The sequence below is a fragment of the Saccoglossus kowalevskii genome, chromosome 3 (genome assembly GCF_978046115.1).
Source record: "Saccoglossus kowalevskii chromosome 3, keSacKowa6.1, whole genome shotgun sequence".
In the NCBI taxonomy this organism is placed as follows: domain Eukaryota; kingdom Metazoa; phylum Hemichordata; class Enteropneusta; family Harrimaniidae; genus Saccoglossus; species Saccoglossus kowalevskii.
In genome coordinates, this window is record NC_140643.1 from 26,487,737 (window position 1) to 26,501,283 (window position 13,547).

General features: G+C 38.3%; 1 protein-coding gene across 1 annotated transcript; it reads left to right on the forward strand.

Annotated features, from left to right (window-relative positions):
* The first annotated feature begins 1,606 nt into the window (after window positions 1-1,606).
* On the forward strand, window positions 1,607-13,481 carry LOC144350617 (uncharacterized). The gene is made up of 11 exons (XM_085497414.1): window positions 1,607-1,643; window positions 2,177-2,287; window positions 8,221-8,373; window positions 8,898-9,113; window positions 9,232-9,330; window positions 9,459-9,554; window positions 11,092-11,217; window positions 11,486-11,590; window positions 11,833-11,937; window positions 12,081-12,176; window positions 13,333-13,481. Exons 2-11 carry the CDS (start codon window positions 2,221-2,223, stop codon window positions 13,479-13,481), a joined length of 1,212 nt encoding a protein of 403 aa, XP_085353540.1. The 5' UTR covers window positions 1,607-1,643; window positions 2,177-2,220.
* The last annotated feature ends 66 nt before the right edge of the window (window positions 13,482-13,547 follow it).

Consider the following 13,547-nt stretch of genomic DNA (forward strand, 5'->3'; position numbering starts at 1 on the left):
GTATCATCATCTTGTCGACGAAAAACGCCACATGTTTAAATATATTAGTACCATGTAGCTTCACGCCTTGTACTAAGCAAAGAAAACGTTCGAATGTAAAAAATACACATGCTTCCGCGCGTACATTGCAAAATGGAACGCGACATTCCATGCACGAGTCGAACGTCTTTTCTAGTTCACTGCTGCCGACAGTTCGCTGGAAAGAAACAACAGCCGCGGCGACGTATATACCTGGCCCCTTTTAATTTTTTGTTTTTGTTTTGTATATCTTATTTTCCTATATATTTCATTTTCTTCAATATGGGGCGTCAGCAGCAGATAATCCATGAAGAAATAGGTGTACACTCTGCGCAGGGAGTCAGCTTTGCGGATGAGAAATATGGATCATCATCCACGTCACAAAGTTCGAAGACGACCTCGATAAAAACAGGATGTAAACCCCATCGTAAGTACTTGCATATATCAGAACTTCCGCTGCACCTTGGTTTAGTGATAAAAAAAATCAGATTGTACTTGCAGCGAAAGTTCTGAGATATGCATTACGGGATTGAGCTCGACAACTATGAGGTAGAAGTACGCCACCGTGCTATATTAATTTGCACCATTGCTGTGTACACCATCCATATATAATAATTTATGATAGACTAATATCTGCCAATATGATGTGTGGAGACTTGTCATCCATATAGACTGGTTTGTACATTCGTTTAGGATCCTTACGTATATGCGGTCGCTACTAAACGTTCTACCCCTGGGTCATTACAACAACATTCATGTATGACGATCTGTAATAGTTCCTAACTACAGTACTTAAATTTACTTGTTTGTGTGTGACTTTGTAATGCCCAATTGAATCCCGTGCCCCATTCAACTGTAAAATCTACAGCAGAAACTAAATTTAGCAAAAGACAGATCGAACGAACTTTCCATTTGATTGTGATCCAGCCTGGTTCTCTAAATGTCAAATATATTTTCAGTTTTGCCGGAAACCAGAATCAATGCTCAATCAATGTTTTTTTGAGTGTGACTAAAATACATTAAGAAAGTAAAACCCACGGTAGTAAACGCTGATGTAGTTAATGATGGGGACTTGCCTTGCTCTGTTTATTAATTTCTTGATATTATTACTACTCAAACATAGCGTAACAACTTAGTTATCCCATTCGCGATTAACTTACTAAAAAGTTGATTCGTTATCTTATTGTATTACAGAGAAACGAACAGCCATGGGTGAATACGTCGTTGCTCCAGGCGAAATGCCACTAACTCAACAAGGTAACACTAGTAGTCAGGATTTATACAATGTAAAATGATACCGTGACAATAGTTTTGTACACCACTTACTATATAGGGTATGTTCACTGAGTAGCACCCCTCCACGATGTAGTTAATATAAATTAAAGAATCGCAGTATGGTATGGACGGGACGGGAGCCTATGATGTATACGCATCCATGATATTTATTTGCCTTCAAGAATTTATCAATTTGTCGTCACAGTAATTCCACTCAGTCTTAGCAGCTACATGTCCATTATTTACAGCTATTTCACTGCCCGGTCCGTCAGATTATACACCGATGACCCATCTTACAACACCCACAGCTCCACGGTACTCTGTTGCCAGCAGACCGAAATGCATCAACGGTAAGTTTCTTGTTTTAAAACTGTCGGTTACGCCACAAATGTGGCTTTCACGTACATCCCATCATGTACTTCGATATCTAGTCTCGCTCACAGGGGTTTGACGATGTAAGCATGGCTGGCTAATAAGATCTAGTAGGAAAAATAAATATAGCTTAGAAATCCATTTAGTGTCGAAATGCACTGACCCAACCAACAACAATCATAGGAGTGGCAATTTGGAAAGATTTGTTTTAACATTTCTAAGCATAAGCACAAGCTCTGCATGCAATTATTTTATTTCCTGCTAGATTCATGTCACATGGCATCAACACAGACAGTGACGTAATTCAAAGGTGTATGATGTTGTTAACAGTATTATAGAGATCATTTACCCTCTGTGATGACGAATGACATGAGATGACTTATCCTATTTGAGCTTCCGAAATTCAAAATTACGAACTATACAAGAAAAGTTGTGGGCAACTAAGATTATAGCGTCGTATCCTATGTACCGTTTTCGTTTGACTTAATATTACTTTTATCCGAGTTAACAGGTGGCCATCGCCCAGCACCATCAGATTACGATACTAGTATCGATATGATATGGAATGACAAGTCAATGACACTGAAAAGTAAAGGCATCACGCATGCATATGATATAAAACGTAAGTATATGCGACTCAACTATGTGTGTGCGCCGCGGTTTTGACCCATATTTTAACGGTCGAGCCAGTCTTTTTGCCCCCAATTTTAAGATTTTCGGCCCTTTCAGCAAGATTTCAGCGCCAATTTTTTAGTCGGAAAACGCCCTCAACGTCGGTCTTTTTGGATCCTGTTTTCAACTGGCTGCGGATCTATGAGTATTGAGCCCAATAGTGTAAGATTTCGGGCGACATAAAGTAGCATCGACAACGTTGGTGCAGGGTAAATTCGTCGCAATCGGTGTAAATTCGTCCGGTAAGTTGAATACCCACAATTTGTCGCAATAAATCCGTGCTTGGTGGAAAATAATTAATATACATGTAATAGATTTACGGTTATACAAGTTTACCACATGCTATGTAATTAGCATCTTCTACTTAAAACTATAGTATTGTCTTAATTCTGTCTGGCGTTGTGGTCGATATGGGTCCCACAAGAGGTATTTTATGCCCACAACATGACGACGACCGCCGCCCTCTAAAGTAGCAACCAGGGAAATCCTAAAATGATTGATCGTTACTACATGTATTATTATATATAAAATGTTATTATTATTTACTAGTAACTAAATCAGTCTCTATCTGTCACTCGGCTGGCTCTGCATTCATGACTGTGAGTGAAGGGTAAAGATCACACGGTCAGGCGACGCCCCTTCCCACCACGGCTATAATTGACTACCGGGTATTAAGTAAACAATATTACTAAATGTATATGTACAATACTGTCTGCATGTTTTCGGCTGATCCAATACGTACATATTGCCATAGTTACAAAAAATGTAACTACGTTTAGTAACTGACACAGTGACTAAACTAAACAAACAATTTCTCATTCAATTTCTCTTGATTAATTCTCGGTAAATGATCCAGCCAACTTATCGTGTTATTGTTTTGATTTCAAGTCACGAATCTGTAACGTCTGTATTGATAAATCAACTCGAGAAGCTCCGTTTTGGATAGACGTATATTTATTGACAACTGATGGCGGCCATGCCGTTCAGGTATCCCATAATGCTACAGAGTCATCACTATAGTAACATATCGTGTGATGTCAAAGGTCATGCATCAATAATGATATAGGACATTACATCCCCTTCCTTGTGGATACTAAAAATCTCACAATACAAATTTGATCTGATAACATTTGTTATATACGAACTATCATTTTGTAAACGAATAAATCGAACATTGTATAGATCTTATCGAGTAACGAATAATAACAAACAACAAGAGTCATGATGAATTTCATGAGTTCAAAAGTCTGAGATATACTTTAAATGTTATGAATCGACTAAGCGAATGTCACTAGATTACAAATCAAGTATTTTGCGTGGAACTGGCTTTCTTGACGATCTGCGAAGTATAGGAGCGGGTTTTGTAGAATCATCGCTGTTAGTCAATTTGTGTTCTTGTCTTGGACTGTTCACTTTTACGTTTTCACCGTTGTTAAGATTACTCATCTTTGGCATATTTATTTGCAATGGTGGTGAATTTATGGAGCTAGACTTTGTAGATTGTTGAGGATATACCGGATCGGGTGTGGTGTCATAATCAGTGAGCGAGGGGTTATGATCATCAAAGCTAGAGTTGTTTTGAAGTAATGATCTATCTAACTTCTTATAGAATGATGAGTTTCTTGTGACCGTGTGTTCATCATTTTCAGCAGTAATCATAGAGCCTTTTTTCTGCACTACTGTCATTGGAGTAGGCTCATACACTGTGGAACCTTTGGTTTTGTTGTATGGTCGTTTTACCAATACCTTATCACCTGTCTCTATATTACATGGTTTCACATTTGATTTGTTGTCAGCACGAAGCTTGATTTTGTGCTTTTGCAGTGAATCATATTTACGTACGATTTCTGATACTGGATCAATATCATTTATTTGAGGGAGCTTGTTGCGTATGATACGTTTCAGAAACAAAGTTGCGGGTGATACACTGGTTGTAGCATGAGGGGTTGTGCGGTAGTTTTGTAGAAATATTTGCATTTCTTTTCTCCAATTCTTTCCTTCTGTTTTTGATGCTTTGATCGACTTCTTCAACGTTTTAACAAATCGTTCTACTTCTCCATTGGCTCTAGGCCAAAGTGGGGTTACCTTGCGATGTCTCAGTCCTAGTATCGAAGCAAATTTCTCAAATTCCTCACCATTGAATGGTGGGCCATTATCAGATTTGAGAATTCCGGGAGTGCCAAACATCGCGAATAAGTAGTTGAGCTTTGGTATGACACAACGTGCAGCAGTTGACGATATTGGTTCTACAAATGGATATCGTGAATAGTCGTCAATGAGTAGAAGTAGCGTTTCACCTTCTGCGTATGCAAAATCTATGCTAACTTCGTCAAATGGATTGTCTGGTAAGATAGACATTTGTAATGGTTCTCTGGTGTAAACTGGGGTTACTATCTGGCAGGGTAAGCATGATTTGATTTTGGTTTCTACCATTTTGTCCATATACGGGAACCATACTTTCTCACGCATGAGACCTTTTGTTTTCACCATGCCGAGATGAGCTTCGTGAGCTATGTCTACTGTTCGCTCTTGCAGTGCAGCGGGTATTATTATGCGATTTGATTTCAGTACTATGGTATCGGTACAGGTAAGCTCTTCCTTCACTTGTTCATAGCGAGATAATTCAGATAGTGATACTGTTGGTGGAGCTTGGTGCCATTTACCTGATCTAATTGCAGACATAACAGCTTGTAGTGTCGGGTCATTGGAAGTCGCGATCTCAACTTCCTGCAGTGTGATTGCCTTCGGCACAGCATTTTCTGTCACATACGAGATATACTCTTCTGATGTGTCGGTAAAATCAGAATCGACAGGATGTCTGGAAGCATAGTCTGCTGGGTTTGACGTGCCTGGTTGATATTCAACTATAAAGTTGTACTGTTGCAAGTCCATTAGCCATCGTTCTATTCGCGCGGTGGGTTTGGAAGTTGGGTTGTTGAATAGTGATACTAACGGTTTATGATCTGTAACGATTTTAAACTCTTTTCCATAGAGGTATAAATGGAATCGTTTAATAGACCAATATATCGACAAGGCTTCTCGATCAATTTGCGGATATCTGCTTTCAGTAGGAGTTAGTGGATAGCTAGCGAAGTATAGCGGTGTGACTTCTCCTGTGGTTTCATCTCTCTGGGTTAGAACAGCACCCAGTCCTATGGGACTGCCGTCAACAAATACTGTGGTAGGTTTCGTAGGATCAAAATATCCGAGAGTTGTCTTAGTTGTCAGAGCAGATTTAAGAGATTCAAAAGAAGACTGTTCTTTCTCAGCCCATTGCCATTTAACGTTGTCACAGGTGAGCAATCGGAGCGGTCTGGTGATTATTGCGAAGTCTTTGATGAATCGAGAACAGAATGCAGCGGAGCTAAGTAAACTACGTACTTCAGTTACATTGGTCGGAGGAGCGACTTTTTGTAGTGCTTCGACTTTCTTTGGGTCAGGTGAGATACCCTTTGCGGAGAACACATGTCCAAAGAATAACATGCTAGAAGCTCGAAATATACATTTCGGTAGGTTGATTGTGAAGTGATTGTTGTGTAGTTGTCTAAATACTTGCTCTAGATGCTTGTCATGTTCTGCTTGATCGATGCCACCGATGTAGATGTCATCACTTATATTTCTAGCGCGAGGTATACCACGGATTGCATCACCGACTATCTTTTGAAATATTTCCGCAGCACACGATAGCCCAAAGTTGAGGCGTTTATATCGATAAAGTCCTATGTGTGTTGAGAATGTGGTCAGGTGTCTCGAGTCTGGATGTAGTGGAACTTGGTGATAGCCCTGATTGAGGTCAATTTTACTGAAAACAGTGCAGCCATTTAAATCTGATATCACGTCATCAATGGTCGGGATTATATGGCGTTCGCGGATGATGGCTTTATTTACTGATCGCATATCAATGCATATTCTAATCTCGTTCGGCCTGTTGGGTTTCGGTACTACAACAATTGGGGAAACCCAGGGCGTTGGACCTTGTGCACGCTCGATGATGTCATCTCTCTCAAGCTGATTTAGTTTCTCTTCAACTTGTTTTCTTACATGAAAAGGAATACGACGGTGGGGTTGTGCCACTGGTTTTATGTTTTCATCAACATGTATGTGTACTGGTTCACACTTGCATTCACCCATACCTGTGGTTAGATTTGGAAAACTATCAAGGATATCGGGCGATGGGTTGACTTGCGGGTTTTCGACTGCGTGGACTGTTTTGATGAATTTCAATTTCTGTGATGTTTTCCAGCTTAGTATAGAAGTAGATGAACCCTTAGCTACGTGGAATGTTTCAATCGATGAACTATGATCACTGTTGACAGTTGCCTGGAATTTGCCACACAGATCTAGTGGTTTATCTGTCATATATGGATATACTTTCGTTGTACTGACTGAAAGTCGTGGTCTAGGTTTAATGCTCATATAGTCTCTGTGATTTAAAATACTAACTGTAGCACCTGAATCAGCCATTATTTGTATCGGTGTGCCAAGTATGGTGACATTGAATGTAGGTTTATCAAACTGTGACTCTCTCACATCACCTCCGAATGTATACTCAGTGTGGTCACTATTGCCGTTAACTTCACTGTCATGGGTTAGATGAGGATTGTCCGATGAACTTTGGTCATTGACTGCCCTAGTATAATGCTTACTTTTATCTCGGGAGCGGTTCTTTTGTTTACTGCGACAAACCTTGGAGAAATGGTTGAGCTTATCACAATTATGGCAGCGTTTTCCTTTCGCTGGACAGTCACCTCTGTGTGGGAATTTACCACCACATAAACCACACTGTCCACTTCGGTTGTTAGCTCTGAACTTAGGCTTCATATTCTGTCTGTCATCATGTGATTGTGTAGACTTGTAACTGACTACATTTGACTGTTGTCTCTCAATTTCACTAGTTTGTTCATCAGCTGTTTCCATTGCTCTCGCAGTTTTCAATAAATCCGTTAAATCAAGGCTTTGCTCAATGGCCTTACGTCTCAGTCGTACTGATGTAGTGCCTTGAATTATTTGTCGTTTTATTTCCAAATTGACGTCATCAAATTCGCATTTTCGTGCTTGTAGCTGTAGACGTGTAGAAAACTCAGAGACGTTTTCATCAGGTTTCTGTACTTCTTTTCTAAATACGTATACATGGTGGTCGACACATTTCTGTGGCTCAAAGTAATCAGACAAAGACTTTACTGCGGTTTGATATGCGTCACGGTCCTCCGTTGGCTCCGGTACGGCCAGCGTGTCAAACACATCACATGTTTCCTCACCAACATAGTGCAGTAACATTGCTTTCTTTTGAGCAGCAGCGGTTACATTCATTGCAGCAAACATGTTGTTTAATCGCTTGATATATTTTTCAAAGCGGGTGGGCGTTGTTTCTCGAGGTCGGAGATCAAATTCAGAGAAATTCGGTAGATTGATAGCCATATTTGTCAGCGTTGATACGATCGGTTGCGGTAAGGACAATGGCGTACAGTGACGTAGTGTCTATTGGCGGTAAATGTGAACTCAAACTGACAGCGTCCAACTTCATCAAATAATTGATGCGAATCGTTGCACAGGTACTCACTCAAGTTGCCAATGGTGGGTCGATTACTTCCTTATTCCGTCCATCCCATCCTCGTCGCCATTTGTAACGTCTGTATTGATAAATCAACTCGAGAAGCTCCGTTTTGGATAGACGTATATTTATTGACAACTGATGGCGGCCATGCCGTTCAGGTATCCCATAATGCTACAGAGTCATCACTATAGTAACATATCGTGTGATGTCAAAGGTCATGCATCAATAATGATATAGGACATTACAGAATCGAACACTGAATGTCTACTTAAAGTTCGTTCGATGAGTGGTTGACTTTTGTGACTAGTAATTATATTTTTTTGTTGCAGCTGACCGTCATCTTACATGTAGTCTTGGCCCTGCACGTTATGCAGTGAAATATACAAATACCGGTAAACACGCACCCGAGTGCAGCATTGCTTCCCGTGGAAAGGTCAACGCCGGTCACCCGAGCGCATTGGTGCAGCCCGTTGACACACATGGTAGGTCACGTGATACTTAACTCATTGTCATCCACTTTTTTTTCACGAGATCAGAGGATGTTGTTTTTATTACATGTAATGAAGGAAAGATTTGATCATTGCAATTTGATTATAAAATAGGGAGCCGTAGATATATCCCTGGTTATAAGTTTCCTGTTAGATAGATTCTGGGGCATTCAAGTATAAAAAGTAAACCATGATGAAACTAAATCAAAGTCAATTTAAAATCTGTCAAAATCATGTCAAAGGATATATTTTATATATAGTTTTCTCGCTTTAATACTAAACCACAAGGAGTTGACCATTCCAGAAAACGATTGTTGTGGGGGGGGGGGGGGTCTTCGGAAAAATTACAAAAGATAACTATATTTCTATAAAAAAAAAAAACATTTGATAGAAAAAAAATTACCATCATCCGAGAAAAGCGTGTTTTTTTTATTATTATTTAACTCGTATATTGATTGGATCCGTTATATGCCCACACGGTTCTAAACATCTTGTATATGATATTCGATTTTACACAGGTTTTCAAACACCAGGACCAAACTATAGACCCAACTCTGCATACTGGGGTCGGGGAGCAAAGAAATCTCTAGGTTTGAGCAATCCGTCGAAACACGAAACGCTTGGACCGGGACCAGCGGCGTATACTAGAAACGATGTAGTCAGCAACCCAGCCTACACGTTAGCAAAACGTTTACCGAGGGCACTTTGTCAAGTTGAAGGATGGCCTAGCAGAGGTGACTTTCTTGTCCTTTTCATTAATTCCAATGTTATTTTTAAACTTTCTAAAACCAAAAACAATTTTATCTGTCGAATGGTTCGTATAGTATAATCACTTATTATGTTTCTATACAGATGCCAGTGATACTCCCGGACCAAACGCATACAGTCTTGATACAACTGTGGGGAAAGGAGTTGCTATGTCCATACGAAGTAGACAACCAGTTAAAGAAAGTAAGTACATGTGCATCAACAAACTATCGTGATATATATATATATATATATATATATATATATACACACACAGCTGATCATATCAGTAGATATGAAATAACAGGATAATTTTTGTCATCAATTTGCAGAAAACAGTGGTCCTAGTCCAAATGTATATATATTACCTGATTGCCTTCATTGGAAGACAGCTGGTATTGTCACAAACAGACCATTTGAACACAAAGGTATGTATAACACTTGAATAAATAATACATCGACTGGATATCTTATAGCCTTATGAGACAAGCAGCCTTATTGGCTGAGATAGCTCCGCTGTTAGCAATGCACATTTCAATTAAAGAACTGAAGACATTATTAGAAAATGAACAATATGTATAGTATCAAAGCAATCGGACTTACAGTTTTTAACAAGAAGTCGAAAATATCACTTTTTACCAAAAATGACAAAAATATTCACCAAAATTAGAGAATTGAAGATATCATCACGAAATGAACAAATCTGAGAAAGGTCAACATGTAGTATCTATATATGTAATATCAAAGCAATTGAACTTTTGGTTTTTAACAAGAAGTCGAAAATATCACTTTTTACCAAAAATTACAAAAATATTCACCAAAATTAGAGAATTGAAGATATCAACATGAAATGAGCAAACCTAAGAGAGGTCTACCCAAGGTACATATACACCAAGTATCAAAGCATTCAGGCTTGTAGTTTTCAAGAAGAAGTCAAAAAAGTAAAACATTGACACGGACGACGGACGACGACGGACAATCACTCATATGATAAGCTCCGCTCGACAAAGTCGACAGCGGAGCTAATAAAGCGGGGGAGTCGTCACCTGCGCATGCGTCAGATGGGCATAGCGCGTTGTTGTTTACAAACAAGTGTCTACCCATGAGCCTTTGCGTTTTTAGCGTGTGTAGTGAGCGTGAGACTCAATTCCCGCGGGTGCGCAGGTGACGACCCTCCCGCTTTAACCATTACGTACCTGGAGTGATAGAAACAAATTCTTTTCAAGCCAAAGTGTCAGAAATAAGGTTCCTTTTCGGGAAAAAGTTCCTGGAAATAAGTCTACAGTTTCAGCATTCAATACTGAAATTAAAACGATTAAAAGCTGCTTAAAAGCTTCTTTCAGGCAGAAAAATGGGTACTGTAATTTATCACAGACGTCAAGAAAAACGATAGTCTGAGAAGGGGTATACAATTTTTAACTAAGTATGCTTTTTCGCATTTTGGGGTATAGGGCATTGCTGACATCTCACCTCTTTTCCTGGAATTATGTCGCAGGACAATAATCTACTACCACAAGCTATGCCAATAAGAAGTTTTAATGATATTAGGGCAAGGCATGCCTGAGAAAGAATTGAAGAGAATATGGCCACAAGTCGATCAAAGGTCAACTAAATGAAAAACAAACTTATGTGCATTTGTAGACCATTATGATGTTTCTTTGTACTTAACTTTGAAGGAAATTGATCTACGTAGGTCTACGAGAAGATGTCAGACTGACGCACACACAGAGCCAAAAACACATGCATCCCACCCCATATGACGAAGAACCACTTTTCCAACATTGTCAATTACTATAAACTTACGCAAGGAACTTACTCAACATGACATTGTCAATTTTGTTGTATATGTACTTAAATCAAGATGCTGAAGATCCTAATCAAGTTGTTACTTACGTATGATCCATAAAACGCAAGATAATTTGTCAACATTGTAAAAATAATGATTTGTGAAATAATTTTTTTCAGAGGAGACAAAACCAAGCCCAGTGACCTATGAAATAACAGACAAAAACCTTGTGAAAGCTCCTGCTTATACTTGCCGTAAAGGTTGCAAGCCATGCTTTCCAGATATACTTCACTATCCCAGACAGGGTAAGAACCTGTTCCAACTTTATTATTAGACCATTGAATACTGATCGATAATAGGATAATAAATCCAAATGTTTCATAGATTATTTAAATCTGTTCAATCGGTAGTTCAGTCATTCTATGACGCAATTTACAAAGTTTTGCCACTTCTTCGTTATTAGACCAGTCATTCAAGTTATGTGTTAATTTGTGTTGTTAAAAAAAAAAAATTTACAAGGAAAAAATTATTGTATTGTATGCTAGTTAATTATATACTGATTTATTGTTTCAGTGAAAGAGGTTACTCCAGGACCAGGTCATTATCATAAAGAAAAAAAGTTCACAGTCAATGATAAACCTGCATTTTCTATGGGTAAAAGAGCCAAAAAACCAAAAAGTAAGTCAAGATGATCATATCAAATGGATAAAAATTGCTTGAGGTATTGTAACCACTAGAAATGTTTAGACAACAAACAGGTTTCAAATCTGTACCTTTTTTATCATCTATGGCACAGAGAAGGTAAAAAAAATGCAGTTTATATCAAAGTTATACACTTTCATTGGAATACATTTTTAGCTTTTGGGATGTACAGTTCTTCAAATATGAGGAAATCATTCTATGAACGTTATTGTTTTCAGATGAAGTGCCAGGTCCTAACCATTACGCCATAGCTGCACCACATCGCCCGGATGCCAAGAAAGCACCTAGCTTCTCGATGTCAGGGATGTATAAGCCAGTAGAAAGCAAGTACATTACTATTCTTTCCCAATTTTAATTGTTTCTACTTTTTAATCTCAAACCATATTTGTAAAAATGTCAATCTCTCAATTAAACAATTTTCATTAGTTCTTGCCATTCAATAAACAATCCTAATTGTTTTCTGCAGAAAAAGACAGTCCTGGACCAGCAGCTTATTTTCCTAAACCTATAAATGACCAACCAAGATACAGCATGAGTAAGAGACATACCGTAGGAGCAGTCAGTGAGTATTACAGTCAAACTAGCTACACTTGAAGCTGGTTAGTAAAGCTGTCATTTTGCTTTTTTTGTGGCAACATGTTGACTATACAAACCAAGTCACAGAAGTTTTGGGACAAGTTAGCTAACTTTCTCGCTAATTCGCCAACCACTTTGAAAGCAGATGATCTACAATTTGAATATTACTAGTATCCTTCATTCAGTCATTTTCAAATGTTAGTAATGTCTACTTATATCTATATCTATTTGAAAAGTAGTTTTTAATAAGCTTACGAGTTTTCACAGGACTGAAATGTATGCAAAATTGTTTGCGATGGTCAAATCAGCTTTGTCAAATTAGTGAGCAAGTAAATTGGTGCCCCGATATTTATAAGACTTGTTGTAAAGTGACACTGTCTTTACAACATTCTATTGTTTTCTGATTGGTTTAGCAATGCAATAAACATCGCTCACGATCGCAACTAGCAGCAAAACAATGTTAACTCTGACCAAGTGCCACACAGTATATTGACAATTGATTGAATTTACTAATGTGCCTGTAAAATTCACTTGTCCAAAAACTGGTTGCTATCAATTTGCAAACTTTGTTGTTTAGTGAGCCTTCCTTACACACAAGTGCAGTTCAGACAGCAGTGCACTTTAAGGTAGAAGCTGACTCGGTTGAAAATACCCATAATTTATTGATTTTGCAATAAATTGTACTCCAAGGACATTGTCTTAAAAGTTTGGGGTTACTAGTTTTATTGTTGAGAAAAAGCTAGTTGTATTTCAGTGGATAGTTGCCATTTTGGTACTATTACATCGCTTTTACCATAGGTTTCTATGACAGGGATATTATGCTATATTTTTAGAAATTGGCAAAAAATGCAACCTTTCTTTAACTATGGAATTGTTTTTGAATTGATTTTTGAAAAAAACTCAAATGCAACACACAAAACAATGTCATTTCAATCTACCATAAACAAATAGCTCCATGGTTGTGCATAATAAATCAATGAATATTGTCGTGTGATTTACGACCAACTTCTTCAGAAATTATCAGTAGATTTCTACCTTAAAGTTGCATTCAGCCTTTGCAATGTTGAGAATGATTGAGATAAACCTGTCTAGTATAGACATTGAATTCTCAATTATTAATAAATTGATCCTTATTTTCACAGAGAATTGCACTCCAGCTGCAAATAACTACAAGATTGTGTCAGGTCAAACAGCTAAGGGGGTCTACACAGGAGCATGTCCTAAACTGAAAGCAAGAGCAAGTCCATTTGTCTACTCAGGGCTGACATCAATGATCAGACTAGAAAGTTAAGACAAGACAAACAATAACAATTTCCTACGCATTTTGGAAATCTGTGTATGTAAATAAATTTCTCTT

Bases quoted from the DNA above. Each gene is read 5' to 3' on its own strand.
- LOC144350617 (XM_085497414.1), top strand. From the start codon at position 2,221: ATGATATGGAATGACAAGTCAATGACACTGAAAAGTAAAGGCATCACG. The intron at 9,114-9,231 runs GTGACTTTCTTG...GTTTCTATACAG, and splicing joins TGAAGGATGGCCTAGCAGAG to ATGCCAGTGATACTCCCGGA. The intron at 11,218-11,485 runs GTAAGAACCTGT...TTATTGTTTCAG, and splicing joins ACTTCACTATCCCAGACAGG to TGAAAGAGGTTACTCCAGGA.